General features: G+C 39.1%; 1 protein-coding gene across 1 annotated transcript in view; it reads right to left on the bottom strand.

The window, feature by feature from the left end:
* Window positions 1–4,749: 4,749 nt before the first annotated feature.
* Window positions 4,750–22,019, bottom strand: part of Reep3 (receptor accessory protein 3) — a 72,501-nt gene continuing 55,231 nt past the window's right edge. The window contains exons 6-8 of the mRNA XM_048338864.1: window positions 16,633–16,780; window positions 7,279–7,424; window positions 4,750–6,550 (exon numbers count right to left, since the gene is read on the bottom strand). Of these exons, the coding sequence (XP_048194821.1) occupies window positions 6,494–6,550; window positions 7,279–7,424; window positions 16,633–16,780 (351 nt within the window). The 3' untranslated portion in view covers window positions 4,750–6,493. The remainder of the gene's footprint in view (window positions 6,551–7,278; window positions 7,425–16,632; window positions 16,781–22,019) is intronic.

Here is a 22,019-nt window from a genome sequence, read left to right as displayed (position 1 = left end):
CTAGGACTTATTAACCTATTCCATGTTAAGAGATGAAAGAAAGGGACCAGGGATTAAGAAAAAAAATGTTTCAGGAGAATAAATGTATACAAATTTGAGGATACATATACATCATACTCAAATAAGCCAACATTAAACTGGCAAAAGATTTTTTTCCCCTTGTCAGTTGTGGGTCTTGATCTCAGGGCCTAGGCACTATTCTTGAGCTTTTCTGCTCAAGGTTAGTGCTCTACCACTTTTGGTTTTCTAGTGGTTAACTGGAGGTAAGAGTCTCATGAACTTTCCTGCCTGGGCTAGCTTTGAACCATGAGCCTCAGATTTTGGCCTCCTGCGTAGCTAGGATTACAGGCGTGAGCCTGTACTGCCTGGTCAGCACCTGGTGATAACAGATTATTCTAATAGAACAAGAATTAATTCTCCTAACTTGTTATGGTATCTTGTTACAGACATGGTACAGAAGCAGAACAGTGCTATATTACAAAAGCAGTTCATCAGTGTATTATTGAATGTAAGAAAGTGATGCTCAATTTATTCTCAAGCGATTACAAAATACCATCCCTTTTTTTCTGCCAGTCCTGGGCTTGGACTCAGGGCCTGAGCACTGTCCCTGGCTTCTTTTTGCTCAAGGCAAGCACTCTGCCACTTGAGCCACAGTGCCACTTTTGGCCATTTTCTATATACGTGGTGCTGGGGAATCGAACTCAGGGTTTCATGTATATGAGGCAAGCACTCTTGCCACTAGGCCATATTCCCAGCCCCTTATTTTTCTTTTTGATGACACCATGAATTAAGCTCGGGGTCCCATGCTTCCTAAGCAGGTGCTCTAATACTTGAGCCATGCTACCAGCCTTTTATGACTTAGTCATTTTTGAGATAGGGTTTTGCTTCTTTTTTTTTTTTTTTTGGCCAGTCCTGGGGCTTGGACTCAGGGCCTGAGCACTGTCCCTGGCTTCTTCTTGCTCAAGGCTAGCATTCTGCCACTTGAGCCACAGCGCCGCTTCTGGCCATTTTCTGTATATGTGGTGCTGGGGAATTGAACCCAGGGCCTCATGTATACGAGGCAAGCACTCTTGCCACTAGGCCATATCCCCAGCCCCAGGGTTTTGCTTCTTAGCCTGGAATGGCCTGGGCTAAAATCATCCATTTGTACTTCCCATATAGCTGGAATGATGAGCATCAGTTGTCACTACTACTGTTGAGATGAGATCTTACCAACTTTTTGGGGTTGTGATCCTCCTAGTCAGCCTACCATATAGCTGAGATGACAGATGGGTTGCCCCTTTGCTATTAGGTTGAGAAACCGTATGTTAAGAACTTTTTAAATATGTATATATATATATTTTTATTATCAAACTGAATTAGAGAGGTTACAGTTTCATACATTAGGCATTGGATACATTTCTGGTACTGTTTGTTACCTCGTCCCTCATTTCCCCCTCCCCCTTAAGAACTTTTTTCCCCAGGCTGGCCTCAATCCACAATCCTCCTGATTTCAGTCTCCCGAGTAGCTAGGAGCCAAAGTGCCTACCTTCCCTTTCTTCTAATGGGAATATCAAGCAAGCAAACAATGAACATGGTTAATTTTCTTGATTTTGTTGAACATAGTCCCTTAGTGATCTACAGTTGTTTATTTTAGGCTCATTCTGGGCTTGAACTCAGGGCCTGGCTATTGTCCTTGAGCGTCTTTGTGCTCAAGGCTAACTAGCACTCTACTACTTGAGACCTTCCAGTTTTTGTGTGTGTGTGTGTGTGTGTGTGACAAGTATCATTCTTGTGCTTTAAAAATTCAATTCAAAGAATTATCTTTTAAGAAGCAAATTAAAAATATTGCCAAAAGGGGCTGGGGATATGGCCTAGTGGCAAGAGAGCTTGCCACGTATTCATGAGGCCACACTTCAACAGAAAATAAAACACTGAAAGAGAAAAAAAGGACTTCATATTTGCACCGTTTTGAATTTTTCTTTAAAAATGTAATCTCTTTGGACCAGTATAAGGCTATATACTCCATAATACAAATGAAATGATAAAAACTTTATTTTGAAAGCTATCTGGAAATGCCTTAACATACATTACATAGCATAATGAATGAACATAAGTTAACTTTTTTAAGCATAGGATTTCTCTCTAAGGCTGAAATGTGACACAGACAGACGCCTGACTTTCAAGCAGATGGAGCCCCAAAACATTTCCAGGACACATAAATCTGAATTTTCTGTTATATTTCATGCCTAAGACAGACAGCTAACCAACCAATTGAAAGTTAGCTTTCTCTGTCTTCTCTTTCTTTTTTTTTTTTTTTGGTTGTGGGGCTTTTTAGTGGTTTTTGAGTGGTTAATTGGAGATAAGAGTTTCACAGGGACTTTTTTGCCTGGGGATGGCTTTGAGGAGATCCTCAGATCTTAGCCTTCTGAGTAGCTAGGATTTCAGGTGTGAGCCACCAGTGCCTGCCAGTCATTTCTTTCTAACATGCATGCAAACTTAACAACTCATCGTTCCTTTTGTAGTCCTGTAGATGAGTATTATCGAGTGTATATGAATTTTAGAATCTGTTGTGTGATTTGTAATCTTAAGTATACGTTTATAATGTTCATTACATAATCACGGCATAGTCAATAACATCAATTTATGAAATTTGACTTATTTGATATTAAAAAAAGAAATACAAATTGCTGGTAATAAAATGAGTTTATTTTATTTTTTAAAAATTCAAAAAATACACTTGCAAAATCACCACAAGCTGAGCTTAAAGTTAGCCTTTACAAAGAGATAAAAATTTTGTAACATTATTTTCTCTTGGCTATGAAAGTATACAAACTTACATGTTAGAGGATAAAAAGGTAAAGTCATGGTAAATGTTTAAAAAGAGTTAGTACATATTTAATCTGCAGAAGGTTTCTCAAAGCTTAAGTCTGAAAGATATTTAGGGAAAAAAAGATATACTTTCTTTTCAGAAAGTTTTAATCTTATATGATGTTTACTTAAAAGTACATGCCACGTATCATATAACAGTGATTTCAAAATTTATCTAATCACTTAACAAATAAGCCAGTCTACAAAAGAGAAAACATAGGAAATTCATTTTAAATATATATTAACTCCTTAATTTTCCTTATTAAAGACAGTAAATAAAATTTTACCTAATTCCAATTAAAAATAAAAATTATTTATATTTAATGTAAGATAGTATTATGTTGTCTGGTGTTTTTGGTTTTTTTTTCGTGGGCTTGAACTTGGAGCTTGGGCTCTGTCCCTGAGCTTTTTTTGCTCAAGGCTAGTGCTCTACCACTTTGAGCCACAGAACCACTTTTGGTTTTCTGGTAGTTAATTGGAGCCTGATTGGGCTGACTCTGAACTGCGATCCTCAGATCTCAGCCTACTGAGTAGTTAGGATTACAGGCATGAGCCAGCAGTGCCTGGCAGTATTATGTATTTTAACAACACAAAAGTTCAAGCATTCTCCCAAAAGTATATACTGTTATTCCAAAAAGTAAAGAACGAAAACACATTTATAGAAACTTGGAATATTTACATACTTTATAACACTGTAGAAATCTTTGGTGGTGACATGGAATAAGATCATCCCTGAAATACTTCAATAATTTTCAACCAGTGTAGTCAAGTACTTATAATTAGTAATGGTGGCAGTATCATTTGTAGCCAAATACAGATACAGTGACGTGTGAGGAGGGAATCTTAGGTACAATCTAGGTAGGTTTACATAGTTACTTAGCAACAGGTTTATTTCTGGATCTTTTTTATACCAGAAAAAGATATTTAAAAGAAAAGATCAATTCTTATGCCTAAAGAAAATGAGATGGTTAAGTATTAGCAAACAAGTTGAATGAATGTACAGTAAAATACTAGTGGGTTATAATTTCTGGATCAATTCCAACAGCTATAAAAAACAGTGCCATAAATGGGCTTTTCTACCTAATGCCCATTCCCCAAGTAGCAGTAGGGGTGCAGGGAGAGAAGCAAGGCACTGTCATTTATGAATAAATTTACATCTCTTAAAAATCAGTAGACTTTAAAAGCAGAGAAACAAATAACAAAAAAAATCTGTTTCTTTTAAAACATAAAAGAAACAAAAGCATATAAGCTTATTACATATTTACTTACTTTCAAAATAAAGGTATGCTAAAATACCCCAAAGGGGCCAACCCAAAATTTCAAAATGTAAAATGAGAGTAAGAAAATGGTAGCAACCGTGTGTAAGGTGTTAATAGCTGAAACTTAGCAGAGGAAGGAATGTGAATGTGAAGGAGCACAATGCCACAGAAGGACCTGCACCACTTTTCTGAGACTTTTAACTGTCTTTGATGAATGAGTTGCTTCTAGAAGTTAAATAATGTTCCAAATTTAAAAATAGTATGTGAATATGAGTTATTACAGGACAGGGTGCAAGGTTGGTGCATGCTAACCATGTTCTCCATCACCTTAGCTCATCCCCAGACCTAATAACACTGAGATTAGAGTTGAAAAAAAAATGGTACCAATCAGTCCCCACAAAGAATATTCTCACTATAAAGTCAATTATATGACCTTATCAGGCAATCTGAGATGACATTGCCTCTGTGTAGTAAAAATAAGTATGATCTAGCACTTATATTGACAAGTCCAGTACTAAGCAAAGTAAATAACATTATCTTTAAGAGCTTCTAATTAAGTTCCAAAGAGTCCTTCTAGAAATGAAGAGGCTAAGAATTATCTGTAGTAGATGGAGGTATTGATAGATTTAAATTTTGTAAGAAAAAAAAAACGGAATGAATTTTCACTTGGTGCTATGCATCAAGACTTTGAGATCATGTAGAAAATCCCAAGAGCAGTATTAAGAGACAATGGATGAATGATCCCTACGTACTCCTGAATAAACATTCTGTAGCCAGTCAGAACACGAGGCCCTGCATATACATTGCCAGCTGGCTTTGCTTATTGAAAGGTAGGAAGGTTGAAGATCTCACAAATCTCTTTTGTGTTTCTTTAGGGTAACCAAGTACAATGAGTAAGTGTAATAAATACAGATTTGATTACTGAACATCAAAACCATTGCCAAAGATACGCTGATTTAAGGTTCATAGCTGTTAGTGCAACCTCAAAAATATCTCCAAATTGCTTAGATTAAAAAAATGCTAACTTTCTGAATAGCCTGTGATGTGTGGGATTAATGATGTCTGTTCACTGTATACTGGCGCGCATCTTCAGGAAATTATCTTGGCCAAAAAAAACATTCAAATGATTTTAGTCTACCAGATTTATAAACCGGCAACCTGTATATACTGTGAGTCTGTGAATGAATTGACTACTGGAGGTGTATATATAGTGCTGAAACAGACTCTGGCTTGAACTTTTGGCCTTGCTTGGCTTTTTCCATTCACAAATAGCACCATAACACCTCAGCTATATCTTTACTTCCTCCAGTTCTGGCTTTTTGCTGGTTACTTGGAAATACAGTCTTAAGGACTTTTCTGCCCAGGCAGGCTTTGAACTTCCATCCTTAGATCTCAGCCCCCTGAGTAGCTAGGATTATAAGTGTGAGTCACTGGTGCCAAAATGACTACTGAATAAGTTTATGGGCTAGGAGATATCTATGTGCTGTACTGGTCTCTAACTGTATTTCACGAAAGCAACCACTTTTAGAAGCTGAAAATGTAACTGATGCTGACAAAAACATGCTTAATTCAACTATATTTCATAGCTAAATATGAAAAACTGGCTAGTGTTTAAAATGACTTCTCATATAGAGATAAAAATTGAACAACTAGGCAAATTTTTATATTAATGAATCCCACAAATAAAAAAAATGAAACCCACAGAAAAAAGAGATGATATATTTCAAGGCATGAATTTGACATGTCAGAGTATGACAATGATAAACTGTCAATAAAATTTAACTCAATGTACAGTTGTCAGATAAGTAAACAATTCTCAAGTGTGCAAAACTAGTCAGGAAAGTGCTATATAGATACCTGATTTTCAAATATTTGTTTTAAGAACTTTCAGTTAATGTTAGGTATTAAAAGATAAAAACTTAAAGAATATATATAGAAGGTTCTTTATGATTTTACATTATGTCCTTTATCTATCACAGCCCTACCAGAAGCCTATTTCATTACAATCTTCATGTGATAGAAATAACACAGATGGAGGTGAACACAATGTAACACAACAATGATAAAAAGACTCTTCAAGTATACTCTGGGTTTTTGTGTCATCTTGTGTTCCAGGCACTCAATATTGCATTTGAAAACAGCTAACATGATTTTCCGTAATCTGATACATACATTAATAAACCTTGCATAACGACCTTTAGTAGTCAGTATTCTGAAATTGTTAAGCAAAACCTATATAAGTTTACCAAAGTAAATACTATCACCGCCACAATCCAAACAATTAATGCGCAAAACCTAAGTTTATCATGATAGAAAATGAGCTCCACCTCCCAGCCCAAACTGACTTATTAACATTATTTATCTTGGGATATTCGAAGTGCAGACTAAAAATACACTTGTGGTCTCTTCTTCACTTTGTACTTTAGGGAACCATACCGCACCTGAAGAGAGAAATGTGTTATTAAACATACTGATTACTTTTTAAGCTTAGATAGGACTTAACAGTATATAACCATATTAAGTGTTTAACTTTCCAAACACAGATGATCAGTTATCTATATTTCATTGTAAGTATATATAAAACAGCACTACTTTCATATTCCCATAAAAATGTGGCCAGTACACTGATACTGGATATATGTAGATTATTATCACTGATAACAAAGCATTATCTTATGATTTGTTTTGCTTAGTATAGTAACAATGAACACTGCTTTCTAGGTGTAAAGATAATATATCATTTTGGGTAAAACTTCTAACAATCATCAAACAGAAATGGTTGGAGGCCAAACCATATACTTTTTCCAGCAGCTTTCCTTGTATTTTCACTGGGTATTCATGATAATGCCTACGTAGGAGTTGTCATTTTCAAATCCCAGAGAAAAAACATTGCCAGACATCCTGATACATTGGATCTAAACTAAGAACCATAAATATAACTGTTACTGCTCTCCCATTCCACCCCTAATGATAATGCAGCAGGGAAATCCTGGGAATACTAATTAGGAAAAAGAATGCTACACTTGGAAGTGGTACAGTGGCTCAAGTGGTAGAGTGCTAGCTTTGAGCTGAGGAGCTCAGGGACAGTGCCCAGGCCTAGAGTTCAAGCCCCACAACCACCAGAAAAAAAAAAAAATTAAAAATAAAAAGAATGCTACACTTGACTGACCTCCTTGCGGCCTTTGACAGTTTTCACTGATTTCATGCTTTGGGATCTTCTCAGCCCTTTGTGTGTTAACATCTCATCATCCGAATATGGACCTTCGGCTTCTTCATCAGTTTTTTCACCTCGATCTTTCAATGGAATTCCATAAGCTAAACAAGTTGTCAAAAACACCATGATTTAGTAAGAGGACACCAGTGAGACAGGCTTTTCCCTCCACATCTGTCTCCAGTTCTTTGCATCTCTGGCATTTGCTGGGTTCTTTACTCTTTTTTTTATCTGGAATGTATTCTTTGTCCCTGGTCATTAATCTTTGCCTTCTGCTCTATTCTAGATAGATCACAACTCACTTCTTACAGGAAGTTCACCTTGACCATTCTTAATTTGAATATTTTTTTCTTTTTTTGGTGTCTGTTTTGGGGCTTGAACTCAGGCCCTGGGTGCTTTTTTGCTCAAGGCTAGTGCTCTACCACTTGTGCCACAGCTTCCTGATTTTCGGTACTTAATTGGAGATAAGCCCATGGACTTATCCATGGACTCTGCAGCCCAGCTGGCTTTGAGCCTTTGAACCTCAGTCCCGGGAGTACGGGGCTAGCTAAAGAATGAAAGTGGCAGGTACTGAGGTGGAGTCCTGGACTTTGACCTGAAAATGAAAATGAACCTCAATCCTCAGATCTCAGACTCCTAAGTAGCTAGGATTATAGGCAAGAGCCACAGGTGTCTGGCTTTTGAATACTTATATATTTTTGTCAGTCCTGGGGCTTGAGCACAGGGCCTGGGGACTGTTCCTGAGCCTGTTTGTGCTCAAGGCTAGTGCTCTACCACTTGAGCCACAACACCACTTCTGGCTTTTACTGTTTATGTGGTACTAAGGAATTGAACCCAGGGCTTCATGCATGCTAGGAAAGCACTGTACCACTGAGCCACATTCCCAGTCTCATCTCTCTCTTTTTAAATTAGAGAATATAGCTGGATATACTGTGAAATCTCTTATTCTCTCTCCTTTTCATGAATCTTAAACCACCAAACCACTTCTTTTCTTTTCTTTTTTTTTTTTTTTTTGCCAGTCTTGGGGCCTGAATTCAGGTACTGTCCCTGGCTTCTTTTTGCTCAAGGCTAGCATGCTGCCACTTGAGCCAAAGCGCCACTTCTGGCCTTTTCTATATACATGGTGCTGAGGAATCGAACCCAGGAGTTCATGTATACGAGGCAAGCACTCTTGCCAGTAGGCCATATTCCCAGCCCCACCAAAACCATTTCTGGTTTTTTTTTTTTTTCTTTTGCTTGTCATTTGGGCTTTGGCTTTAATTAGAATTTGAGTACTGCCCCACACCCACTTTGTATGCTGTGAGTGCTGAGATGAACCAAGGAAGACCCAAAGGGGCTACAACTCTGGATGAGATAAGTTTGCTGGAGGCAGCATGCAGATGTTAAGACTTTGTTGCAGCTGTTCAGATAAAACCCAGCCAAGTAAGCTACGGTAATTAGAAACACCACAGGCTATGATGACAGATGTAGGTCAGAGGAAACAGCCAATATCAAGAAGGTCAGTGAGAGATCCTGCATGGCTAACAAAGTGCAAGCAAAAAAGACTTACTTCATTGCTATGTGTAGCAATAAAGGCTTACTATTGGCCAATATGAAAACATGCAGGTAGGTTGGTTATTTTAAGGAAGTACGAGAGCATCAAGAGGCTGGAACTCAGGGGCAGGAGCACTCCAGCTCTGAAGAAGAGGTTGGGGAACTTCAGCGTCATAATTACCAGGACAATTCATCAACAGATTGCTAGACTCCACTTCCAGAGTTAATGATTCAGCAGGCCTGGGGTGGAGCTTGGACTTTAATCTTTAACAAGTCTCCAGGTGATGCTTTATGCTAATGAAGCCCCAGTTTGAAAACCACAGCCTGAGGCTCCCAGTGTGAGCTAACCTACAGCAGCCAGAACACAGAACAGGGCAGGCTATCCAGACAGATTGAGGATACAAGGCCCCATGAAGTCTCACAATCTCCTCTCATAAAGATAAGGAGCATAAACACTTAAATCTTGTGAGGGAAACATAGAAGGGCTTCTAGGCTAAGGCGCAGGCTAAAGATGCACTCCTTACAAGTGAAGAAAAACACACTGAACGAATGATTACCCAGGATATGGCTAATTTGAGACTCACTATACAAACTACGAACAGTTGTTAATAAGCGTCTTACCCTCATAATAACAACTTTAATTATATATTAGGCAAGTACAATTTCATGCTGCCATACTTCAGGGTTAGAAAGTAGGAAGGATGTGGAAGCATAATCAGTCATTATTTAGATCAAAATCATTTGTTTCCCTGCAGCAGTTAAAAACAGCAAGTTCCAGGGAGAAGACAGTGCAGGCAGTGCTGGGGCAGCACAGAACCAAGACTGCTTGGAAGAAATGAAGTAGGTCAGTGTGGCCAGGAGCAGTCCGGCTCACAGTGTTTAGGAAATGCTCCTGATATTAGAGAGAGAGAGAGAGAGAGAGAGAGAGAGAGAGAGAGAGAGAGAGAGAGAGAGAGAGAGAGAGAGAGTGTGTTTGTGTGTGTGTGTGTTGGGTGGCAAGCAAGCTCATATGCACGTAGAAGCAAACTAAGACGTAGCTCAGTGGCAAAGTGCTTGCCATCCTCAATACCAAAAAAGAAAAGACCCTCTCCCCCCCCACAAAAAAAAAAAGAAAAAAGCAAACCAAGAAAAAGAATAAAAACCATGAAAATGAACCCATTATGACTCATAAGAAAGGGTGTTAGGAATTTTATTTTATTTTAGTTGGTTGTGGGGCTTGAACTCAGGGCCTAGGCTCATGGGTACTTTTGCTCAAGGCTTGTGCTCTATTACTTAAGAGACATAGCTCCACTTCTGGTTTTTGAGTGGTTAATTGGAGATGAGTATCACATGGACTATTCTGCCCCGGCTGGCTATGAACAGTGATCCTCAGATCTTAGCCTCCTGAGTAGCTAGGATTACAGATGTTCTCCATTAGCACCCAGTTTGGACAGTTTTAAATTGCTTCATTTTCCTTTCTTCATTTGCCAAATTTTACTTAAAATTACAATCCTTTTGTAACTAAGGAAAGTAAACAATAAAAATTTGTTTTTAAGTTGCTATTTTTATTTTATGTATTTATTTATTTATTGCTAGTCCTGGGGACTGGACTCAGGGCCTGAGCACTGTCCCTGGCTTCTTTGTGTTCAAGGCTAGCACTCTGCCACTTGAGCCACAGCGCCACTTCTGGCCATTTTCTGTATATGTGGTGCTGGGGAATTGAACCCGGGGCTATATGTATATGAGGCAAGCACTCTTGCCACTAGGCTATATCCCCAGCTAAGTGGCTATTTTTAGATGTTCTATGTATCTATCTTCCAACCAAACATTCTATGTAGTGCATACAACTGAGCCCAGAGCCTTGTAATTTTCTACTGCTGTTGCTTATATAATATCCCTGAACCCAGAATGGTAAATAGAATGGAGATTCAAGGAATTAGAACTTTAAAGAATTAGAATTTCAATCTGGTTTCTGAATCACATCTGTAATTCTAGCTAGTTGTAGGCTGAGAACAGATGACTCACAGGTTGGAGGCAAAAAGTCCAGGACACCCCCATTTTATCCTATAATCTAGGCATGGTGATATATGTCTGTCATGCGAGCTATAGAAGAAGCTAATAAATAGGAGGATCATAGTCTGGGCCTGTGAGGGTGGGAGAGGGAAATGGAGCAAGACTATGTGAAAAATAATGAAAGCAAAACACACTAAAGGTATAGATCAAATTGAAGAGCATTTGTCTGCTTGTCAAGTACAAGGGTTTGGGTTCATGAAATTTCATTCAACAATGAAATCCTCCCTTCTGTAAGACACAAACAAGAACAATAAGTTGATCAAACAACCTAGTCTTTCTCTCCTTTTTATATTCAGTTAGAAAAATAACATGAGCTTCAGGTGGCAGAGTGCTAGCCTTGAGCGGGAAGAAGCCAGGGACAGTGCTCAGGCCCTGAGTCCAAGGCCCAGGACTGGCCAAAAAAAAACCCCAAAAAACAAAACAAAAAAACATGAGCTTTCTAAATTTAATCTCATAAAAGTGATGGAGATGATATTCTACAACCATTTTAAAAGTCTAGTATATATGTATATATTTACTAAATTATTAGGTTACAATGATTAAAAAAAAAAAGGACATAGCTGTGTTTTTATGCCTTCTAGAAACTTTCAGCCTAATGGGAAATAGAGTGCAGTGGTCACAGCAATACTATAATGGAAGCTGTAAAAGAAGTTAAGGACAAAGTGAAGTGGGTCTGGTGTGGCACTGGAGAGAAAACCCCATACAAGATTGGCTAAGCTAAGTCCTCCAAGGCTCATGATTGCTGGAGTTGGAGAACAAGGTTAGGGAGCTAATATACACTGTGATGAGTTTGGACTTGATCAGAGAGAAACTGTAGGGGTCAAGGTATTGAAGTGTATTTTAAGTTGAAAATTAATATGATTAGATTTGGGTTTGTAAAAACATTCTTCCTGTACTTTAGAGAATCAAATAGAAATGGATGATATTGAAAGAAGGGAACTTTATTGGGCAAATTAAGAATGTCAAAGTCTGCCAGGTGCTGGTGGCTCATGCTTATAATCCCAGATACTTAGGAGGGTGAGATTCAGAAAATTGAGGTTTGAAGCCAGGCCAAGTTGGAAAGTCCTTGAGGTTCTATCTCTAAAATAACTAGCAAAAAGTAGGGCTGATGGTACGGCTCAAGGGGCAGAGTATAAACTGAGCACATTCAGCAAATATGAGGCTCTGAGTTCAAAATCCAAGTACTAGTGAAAAAAGGGAAAGAAATAAAGAAACAAAGAATCCAGACAAAATCCAGAAAAAGCAGTGAAATGTGGAATTTACTATGAGTTGAAACTAATCTAGCAATCTAAAACCAACATCAAACAGAGAAAAATATTTGTGCAAATAGCTACTCAAGAAGCTGAGATCTATGGGAGGGAGGGGGGCATGAGGGACAAGGCAACAAACAGTACAAGAAATGTATCCAGTGCCCAATGTATGATACTGTAACTTCTCTGTACGTCAGTTTGATAATAAAAATTTGAGAAAAAAAAAAAAAAAAGAAGCTGAGATCTGGGGCTGGGGATATGGCCTAGTGGCAAGAGTGCTTGCCTCCTATACATGAGGCCCTGGGTTCAATTCCCCAGCACCACACATACAGAAAATGGCCAGAAGTGGCGCTGTGGCTCAAGTGGCAGAGTGCTAGCCTTGAGCAAAAAAGAAGGCAGGGACAGTGCTCAGGCCCTGAGTTCACAGCCTAGGACTGGCAAAAAAAAAAAAAAAAAAAAAGAAGCTGAGATCTGGGCTGGGAATATGGCCTAGTGGCAAGAGTGCTTGACTTGTATACATGAAGACCTGGGTTTGATTCCCCAGCACCACATATATAGAAAACGGCCAGAAGTGGTGCTGTGGCTCAAGTGGCAGAGTGCTAGCCTTGAGCAAAAAGAAGCCAGGGATGGTGCTCAGGCCCTGAGTCCAAGGCCCAGGAAAAAACAAAACAAAACAAAAAAAAGCTGAGATCTGAGGCTCATGGTTCAAAGCCAGTTGGGACACTAAAATCTGTGAAACTTTTTTTTTTTTTTGGCCAGTCCTAGGCCGTGAACTCAGGGCCTGAGCACTGTCCCTGGCTTCTTTTTTGCTCAAGGCTAGCACTCTGCCACTTGAGCCACAGCGCCACTTCTGGCCATTTTCTGTATGTGTGGTGCTGAGGAATCGAACCCAGGGCTTCATGTATACGAGGCAAGCACTCTTGCCACTAGGCCATATCCCCAGCCCTGTGAGATTTTTGTTTTTGTCCAGTCCTGGGGCTTGAACTCAAGGGCCTAAACACTGTCCCTGGCTCCTTTTTGCTCAAGGTTAGCACTTTACCACTTGAGCCACAGCACCACTTCTGGCTTTTTGTATATATGTGGTACTGAGGAATTGAACCCAGGGCTTCATGTATATGAGACAAGCACTCTACCACTAGGCCTTATTTCCAGCCCTGTGAGATTCTTATCTCCAATTAACTACCCAAAAGCCCAAAGTGGAGCTATGGCTCATGTGGCAGAGCTCAGCCCTGAGTAAAACTGCTCAGGGATAGTAGCCTGTCTCTGAGTTCAAGCTCTAGGAGTGGCTCTAAACAAAACAAAATAAAACTCATTAAAAAAATGAGGTAGCGGGGCTGGGGATATGGCCTAGTGGCAAGGGTGCTCGCCTCGTATACATTAGGTCCTAGGTTCAATTCCCCAGCACCACATATACTGAAAATGGCCAGAAGTGGCGCTGTGGCTCAAGTGGCAGAGTGCTAGCCTTGAGCAAGAAGAAGCCAGGGACAGTGCTCAGGCCCTGAGTCCAAGGCCCAGGACTGGCCAAAAAAAAAAAAAAAAAAAAAAAAAAAAAGAGGTAGCCTTGAGCAAAAAAAGCTTAGGAATATAGTGCCTAAGCCCTGAGTTCAAGGCCTATTACTCCCCATCCCCCCCAAAATACCTTAATTATTTCCTAAAAATAAAAGCATCACCTTATTTCAGATTTTTGGAGTAATAAATTAAAAAAAATTTAAGGATCATAAAAATGCCATAATTTAATCAATGTCAATTAACAGTTCAGTGATAGTGGTACAGATTTTTCCTCTGTTTATATATATTTAAAAGTAACTTTGTATACATTCTTCCGTTTCATCATCTACTTTTCTTCCAGTATAAGTAAAAAGGCACATACACTGGTTATTTTTTTAGGGGGGGGAAGAGGGTTTTGATATGGGGTCTGGCTATGTAGTCTAGGCGGGCAATGGAATTGCTATGTAGCCTCAAACAGCTTCCAAAGTACTGAAATTATGGGTGTATGCTACCATACCAGTAATAATGTTTTGTTTTGGGTTTTTTTGGCTAGTCCTGGGGCTTGGACTCAGGGCCTGAGCACTGTCCCAGGCTTCTTTTTGCTCAAGGCTAGCACTCTGTCACTTGAGCCACAGCGCCACTTCTGGCCGTTTTCTGTATATGTGGTGCTGGGGAATTGAACCCAGGGCCTCATGTATAGGAGGCAAGCACTCTTGCCACTAGGCCATATCCCCAGCCCCAGTAATATTGTTTTATTATTGTTTTCTCCACAATCTGAATTTGTTTTCATCTTTTTGCTGAATAATTTCACGTAGGCATTTGATTTGTTCCAATATTCATAAATAAGGGAGAATATTCTTTTACATACATCTTTGCACACTTGTATGATTATATTTCTTCATGACATATTCCTAGAAGTTTCTTGCTAAGTTAAAGGAAATAAATGATTACTGCCAGCTTGTCATCCAAAAGGATCATTTCATTTGTGTCTTGACATGTTTCCTATGTTGGTTTAAAAATATCTTCATGAATTATCTGACTCTTGTCTTCCTTTCTTTTAAATCTCACAGGCCTTTGTACTGCTGCAATAAATCACTACCAAAAATGTTCCTGCAAAGTCATATAGTGGGTCGTCTGCCAGTGTCTCTGGGGACACTGGGTCTGGAGCCTTCAGCTGCCAGGTAAGTGTCTAGCTATGCTCAGAGACCAACAGACCACACAGAGATATGTCTGTGAGGCCCCAGCCATTCAACCCACCTGCTGTTGGACTCTGTCCAGCTCAGACATGTGTGAGCTCTTCTTAGATTATGCATGACTTCAGCCCCAGCTGCTGCTTGACCACAGCTGCAGGAGATGCTGAACAAGAAGTGCTTTGCTAGGTCCCATCACTGGCTCCCTCCCCATATGGGAGCAAAATAAGTGATTGTGATTGTTTGAAGCAACTGCTGTAGGTGTTTTGTTACACAGCAACAAGATAATTGGAACAGTCATCAATACAAGGGCAGTGAATTAAATTTGTTTTTTTTTTTTGCCAACCTGAGCAAAACATGCATTATTGTTATTTTGAGTCACTATTTCTTTGAAGCTCAAAATCTTTTCTCATGTAGTTATTGGTCATTTGGACTCTCATATTTTTGTCTTCAGTAGAAATATCTCATTTTCTTCTTTTTTGCTAAGTTTTCTGAGTTGAATGTTGGGGCTTACAAAGAATGATCTATCCTAAGATTATAAAAATACACATAATTTTTTTTTTTGTATGTGTGCTGATTCTGAGGCTGAACTCAGAGCCTTGTGCTCTTTCCGCTCATAACTGGGGCTCTACCACTTCGGACATACCTCCAGTTCTGGCTTTTTGAGTTTATTAGGGATACAAGTCTCTTAGATTTGTCTCTCTAGGTTGCCTTCAAGTAGATGCTCAGATTTCAGTCCCTGAGTAGCTAGGATTATAGGTGTAGGTCCATGGTGCCTGGCTGGAATTTCTTGCTATGAGGCTTACTTTCTTACATTACATTATAATTTTTTTGTTTGTTTGTTTTGGCCAGTCCCGGAGCTTGAACTCAGGGCCTGAGCACTGTCCCTGGCTTCTTTTGGCTCAAGGCTAGCACTCTGCCAACCTGGGCCATAGTGCCACTTCTGGCTTTTTCTATATATGTGGTCCTGAGGAATCGAACCTAGGGCTTCATGTATATGAGGCAAGCACTCTTGCTACTAGGCCATATTCCCAGTCCCAACATTATAATTTTTTTTTAGAATTTACCTTGAGCTGGGTGCTGGTGGCTCATGCCAGTACCCTAGCTACTTAGACATGGCCTGAGTGGCAGAGTACCAGCAAGCTGCTCATTTTATTCTGAAGCCAGGGTTTGGAGTCTCGTGCCTGTAATCCTACTTCCTTGGAAGGCTGAGAACAGGAGGATTGCAGCTTGAGGCTGCTCTCAATTCATAGCTGGGCACACTGGCACATGCCTGGGAGACACTGAGGTTAGGAGGATCATGGTTCCAGACCAGTATGGGCACAACAGTCCTCAGAACTCTGCCTCAATGAAAAGGAGCCAGGCAAGGTGATGCACACTTGTCATTTCAGCTGTGATGGGAATCCTGAAGTGTGCTCTGAGGCCAGGCTCAGGCCACTGTCTTCCTACCTATGCTCTACAGAGCTGGGACTACAGATGTGCAATCAGCACTCCTGGCTTATTTGTTGAGATGGCAGGTTCTTCCTAACTTCCTGTACTGGCTGGTCTCAAACTACAATCCTTCTGATCTGTCTCCTGTGTAACGAGGATTATAGACATGAACCATGAAAGAAAATATTAAAATCCATTTATATCTTATGCCCTTGACAATTCAGAGAATAAAAGGCTATAGAAAAATATAAAACTAAACCATATAAGCTTACAAACACATTTTGGCTCTCCAAATTCAGTTACCATGTATTATTTTGGTACCCTCAAGCCCAATTATTAAAGTACCATATATAAACAAATAAGCACACCTGCTGATTCGCTGGGGGCTGCTTTGCTTTTCCTTTTAGCTTCTGGTAAAGGCTGATATGGTCTTTGTCCCACAGGCTCATCACCTTGGATAGCTGTCAAGTCATGCATACTGAAACTGCGCAAACGCTCTGTTATTGCTCCTTGGCTCTATTTAATAGAGAAATGACATACCCAAGAAAAAATACAAGATGTACTACTTTTGCAGTCAACATTTTAAGTGTTAAAGCATTTCACTATAAAATAAATGAAGTCATATTAATAATATCCCTAAACATTTTTATTATATAACTTCTAGAAAAGTTGAAAGACTTGTACACTGAACATCATACATTGTTTATATTTAGCTATATTTGGTTTATTGGCTATCTATACTCTAGCCATCCATTAATCCATTTTGTACTTTTATCAATTTCAAAGTAATACATCTTACCCCAAACATTTAAGCATTATATACAGCATAATGTGTTTGATATTATTACTCTCAGAAAAAAAACAACCCAGCATCCACAATTGAGTCTTGATTCAAAATTCTGTATTAATGATACCCAAATTAGCACTTTGGGGATCAAAGTTATGATCTAAAGGATCCTTCGTTTGTTCTTTCCCTCCCTCCCTCCCTTCCTTTTTTTTTGCTGGTCCTAGGTGTTGTTCCTGAGCTTTTGTGCTCAAGGTTAGCACTCTATCATCTTTCTGGGTAATTTGAGATAAGAATCTCACAGACTTTCCTGCTCTGGCTGGCTTTCAACCATGATCCTCAGATCTCAGCCTCCTGATTAGCTAGGATTACAGGTGTGAACCACCAGCACCTTGCCAGAGGAACTTTTCCATGTAAAGGTACTGTTTTAAAGCTAGGAGAAGCCAATAGTACTAGCTCTACTTAGAACAAGCTGGAAAAATTAAAAGCCAAAAGATTTTAGATATGAAATGATATTCAGCACATGAATTCATTATCTGGTAAGGCATATTTATTACTATACAATGTGACTTTAAGTTATTTTGTCCTAACAATGTGGTAGACACTGAGCACAGATAGATCTTTAGGTTCAGTGATGTTCGTTACTGCTCAGCTTTGAGAGAAACATTTTTTTTTAACTCTTCAGATGTACCTATATTCCCCTACCTCTCAAAAAACTATAAAGCGTTGTACAAATATTTTTTCTAAATTTACTTACCTTAAATTTGCATAGCTTGTATGACTCATTTCTTATTTATAGCTAGATTAAAAATATCCTTCTGAAGGCTCTCTACACTTATTTTTTTTACATATATGAATTTGTGCTTGCCTTTAGTTTTAATGTTACTATAGAAATTCATCCATGATAGTTCATGTCTAAATTTCCAAGTCAAAGGTGGTACAAACATTTAGACATTACTGCTAACTTGTATTTTTCCCTTGAAGGAAAAGGACTTGATTCATAGCCTTGATTCAGTATCCTGGGTTATTGGTACCATGTTATGTCAAAACCAAATATTATTATTAATTTCTTTATTTTGGTCATGGGGCTTGAAGTCTGGGCCTGGGTGCTATCCCTGAGCTCTTCAGCTCAAGGCTAGCACTCTACCAGCTGAGCCACAGCACCATTTCCAAAACCAAAATATTTTTATACCCTACTTGGGCTTTCCATTTCTACCTTATTTTTTGAATTGTGTTAAGAATGATTAAAGTGCTTATTTCTCCATAAAAATAATTGGATTTCACACCTTTAAAAATATTCTTGGCATGGCTTAGTTCAGTATATTTGCTTCCTCTTTATTATATACCATTTACTTATTAAACAGATGGCTGACAGGACATTTCAGAGACATATTACAAGGAAGTGACCAGTGTCTATCTGATCAGATGCCTTGTTTTCTCAAAACTGCCATTTTCTTCATCCTGCTCTATATTTCTCTCAGCAATTCTTGGTGTTTTTTTAACCTGCTGTCCCCTGACTCCCACAACAAATGACATGAATATCCATGTCAAACAAGTGTCCATGTTATATAGAATTGGTCCACAGCACATGGAACTGGGAAGTGGTAGAAACTTGAGAGGGTAGAGACTAATAGAAGGAAGTTAGGTCACTGGGGGTGTGCCCTTGAAGGGACTATCTGGACTCCAGACCTTTCTTTTCCTATCTTTGCTTCCTGGTGCCATGAAATGAGCAGCTAATGTTACCATACATGCTGCCCTGCCAATGGTCCAAGCAGCAAAGGCCAACTAACAATGAATTAAAACTTCTAAAACTTAAAGACAAAATAAACCTTTACCCTCTCTATAAGATAATTATAGCCATTTTGGGTATAGTAATGGAAAGCTTACTAACATGCTATATATGATATGCTCTACCTGATTCAGGTATAATTTCTAAGGCAGGCTATAATGAGTCAAATGTCTTTGAGTCAATCTACCGTAAATCATCTATGAACTTTAGCTAGTTTTTTTTTTTTTCTTTTCTTTTTGCCAGTCCTGTGGCTTGAACTCAGTGCTTGGGCACTGTTCCTGAGCTTCTTTTGCTCAAGGCTCTACCACTTGAGTCACAGTGCCACTTCTGGCCTTTTCTATTTATGTGGTTCTGAGGAATCGGACCCAGGGTCCGATGCATGGTAGGCAAGCACTCTACCGCGAAGCCACATTCTCAGCCTAACTTTAGTAATTTTAATAAGCATAATCAACAAATATCTTAGGGCTTATCTCACAATAAATTCTCAGCTATTGTTAACTTCTATTGTGGAGCTCTGTATATTTGCCTCCAGGCAAGAGACTAGAGGAGATAGACAAATCTTATGTTTCTTCTATTCTCCTATTGTATATGGTATAGTTCTGATAGTAAGCACACAATAAGTAAGTTAAATGCCCTCCCTTCCCCTTGCTACTGGAGCTTGAACTCAGGGCCTCCCCACCTCTTTTGTTTTGGGGCTAGCCTTGAACTGTGTTCATCTTTTCTCTACCTTCTGAGTAGATGGCATTAAAGATGTAAATTACCACACGGGCTCCTAATCATATTATGCCCTTTATTTTCTATTACTCTTGTTGCTGAAGACTTCTCCATTTGGCTGACATGTTTAATGTGAACATTGGAGTTTATATGCAGAGGCTCAGTAGCTAACTGCAGGCACATTGGATGGCCCTGATGTGGGTACCAGACTCCATCCACAAGTGATTACTTCAGGGTTAGAAAGGCCTAACTCCAGTACCTGTGATAACTTCGTGTGTGCGCGCGTGCGCATTAGTCTTGGGGTTTAAACTCATGCTCTCACTTAGCTTTTTGCTCAATCCTGGTACTCTACCACTTAAGCCACATCTCCACTTCTGTCTTTTTGGTGGTTAACTGGAGATAGTCTCATGGACTTTCCTGCACAGGCTGGCTTCTAACCCCAATCCTCAGATCTCAGCCCAGTAGAATTACAGGTGGGAATCACTGGCACCTGGTTCTTTCTAACTTATTTATATTCAAGTATCTGTCTTTGTCTAAATACTATCTGGCTAAATAGCACATTGAAACAATATTTTTATTAGACAAAGAGAATTTATTGTGCTTATTAGCACCTTTATATAAAGCTGTCAACCTATTATCTTTATATATGTTGTTTTACATAACTTGCACTATCCCATTCAATAATGCATAGCTATTCAACTCTTATTTCTTGTTAATCCTTGGTATGTTACTTTATAACTGCAGATAAAGTTACTTCTCAGTGTTTACAGAAATATGGTTTTCCTCTTGACATTCAACAGTTAATCTGATCAAGCTCAGAATAGTACTGACTACATTTGCAATGGAAATGATCTCCTCCCCCTCCCCCTCCCCCCCCTTCTCCTTTTTATTGGTTTTGGTCTTGGGCTTGAGCCTGGGCCTGGGTACTGTTCCCAAGCTTTTGTGTTCAAGGCTAGTTCTCTATCATTTGAGCGATAGCTCCAATTCTGGATTTTTGGTGGTTAATTGTAGATAAGAGTCTCACAGTCTTTTCTGTCCAGGCTTGCTCTGAACTATGATTATCAGATCTCAGCCTCCTGAGTAGTTAGGATTACAGGCATAAGCCACCTGTGCCCAGCTCACATTTTAATATTATTAAGATAGATGCAATACATGCATTGATACAGAAACTTTTTTCCTTCTTTGTGTGTGTATGTGTGTGTGTGTGTGTGTGTGTGCTGATCCTGGGGTTTGAACTCAGGGCCTTGGGCATTGTCCTGAGTTCTTACAGGCATGAGCCACTGGTGCCTGGTGAAGACAAGTTTTAAAAAGAATATAAGAATTATTTACAATCACTCCCCTAAACTGCTTATATATACTTATGTATATGCCCCTTTGGGTTTTTATGTCTCATTACATTATTGATGCAGGCTCTCTCAACCTTAAGGCATTGCTTCTTTGGGTGGAATAGTTGTTTTGTAGTGGGAGTTGTCCTTTGCTTTGTAGAATATCAAGCTACCTCTGGGCCTCTACTCAGTAGATATCAGTGACAACCCAAAATGTCCCTGAGTAGTGGGGCACAAAAATCACTCCAGTTGAGAAACACTGTGCCAGAGATAAAGAACTGGGCACAGGTGGCTCAGGCACATAATTCTAGCTACTCAGGATGCTACTGAAGAACACAGTTCGAAGCTAGCCAGAATGGCAAAGTTTGAAAGACTATTCTCTAATTAATCAGTAGAAAAGCTGCACTGGAGATGTAGGTCAAGTGGTATAGAGTATCAGTTTTGGGTAAGAAGGCTGAGTGAGAGAAGGCTGTGCATGCAAGTGTCAGTACTGAGATGCATGCTCCTTCACTGTGCACACACAAGTATTCACACCAACGGGTTTCGGAAGTTAGGGCTCATTCTTTCATTTTATAAATGGTAAAATTAGTACTTAGATCAATGTGGATGATTTTCCAAAAATCTTATGGCTAATTAGTGACAAAATCTAAACAAAAAAAATTGTAGATTAATTCAATGCCCTAGAATCCAATGTTCATTATATCAATCTGTTCCCCTTGATTGTAGGGAAAATAGTATGACCTTTCTTTTCTGTTGTCTAGATGAATGCTGTCTATTTCTAGAGGATGATATTTAGTAGTGGAATATTCTCAAATCCTTTCACAAACAGAAAGTCATTCAAACAGACAGAAAGATGTCAGGATTCTCAACATAATGATAATCATTTACAGTCAATTAGATTCAGTAACTTTATGGGTGAAGCTCTAATTTCTGTGTGCTTCCCTTTTTTCATCCACAAAAGAATTCACTAAGGAAAGGCTGCTAGAGAAAATTCAGAAATGTGTTCACCTATCTTTTACTGGTAGTGATGCTGCTCATCTACAGAAGTCATGTGCATTTCTCTGTGAAAAGCCATGGACGTTGAACATTCTCAGCAAAATCCTTGAAGGTCCTTCACTTATTTATGCTTTGCTCAGCCAAAAT

This window comes from Perognathus longimembris, chromosome 2 (genome assembly GCF_023159225.1).
Source record: "Perognathus longimembris pacificus isolate PPM17 chromosome 2, ASM2315922v1, whole genome shotgun sequence".
In the NCBI taxonomy this organism is placed as follows: domain Eukaryota; kingdom Metazoa; phylum Chordata; class Mammalia; order Rodentia; family Heteromyidae; genus Perognathus; species Perognathus longimembris.
Note: the sequence above shows the minus strand (reverse complement) of the source record. Positions and strands in the feature narration are given on the sequence as shown.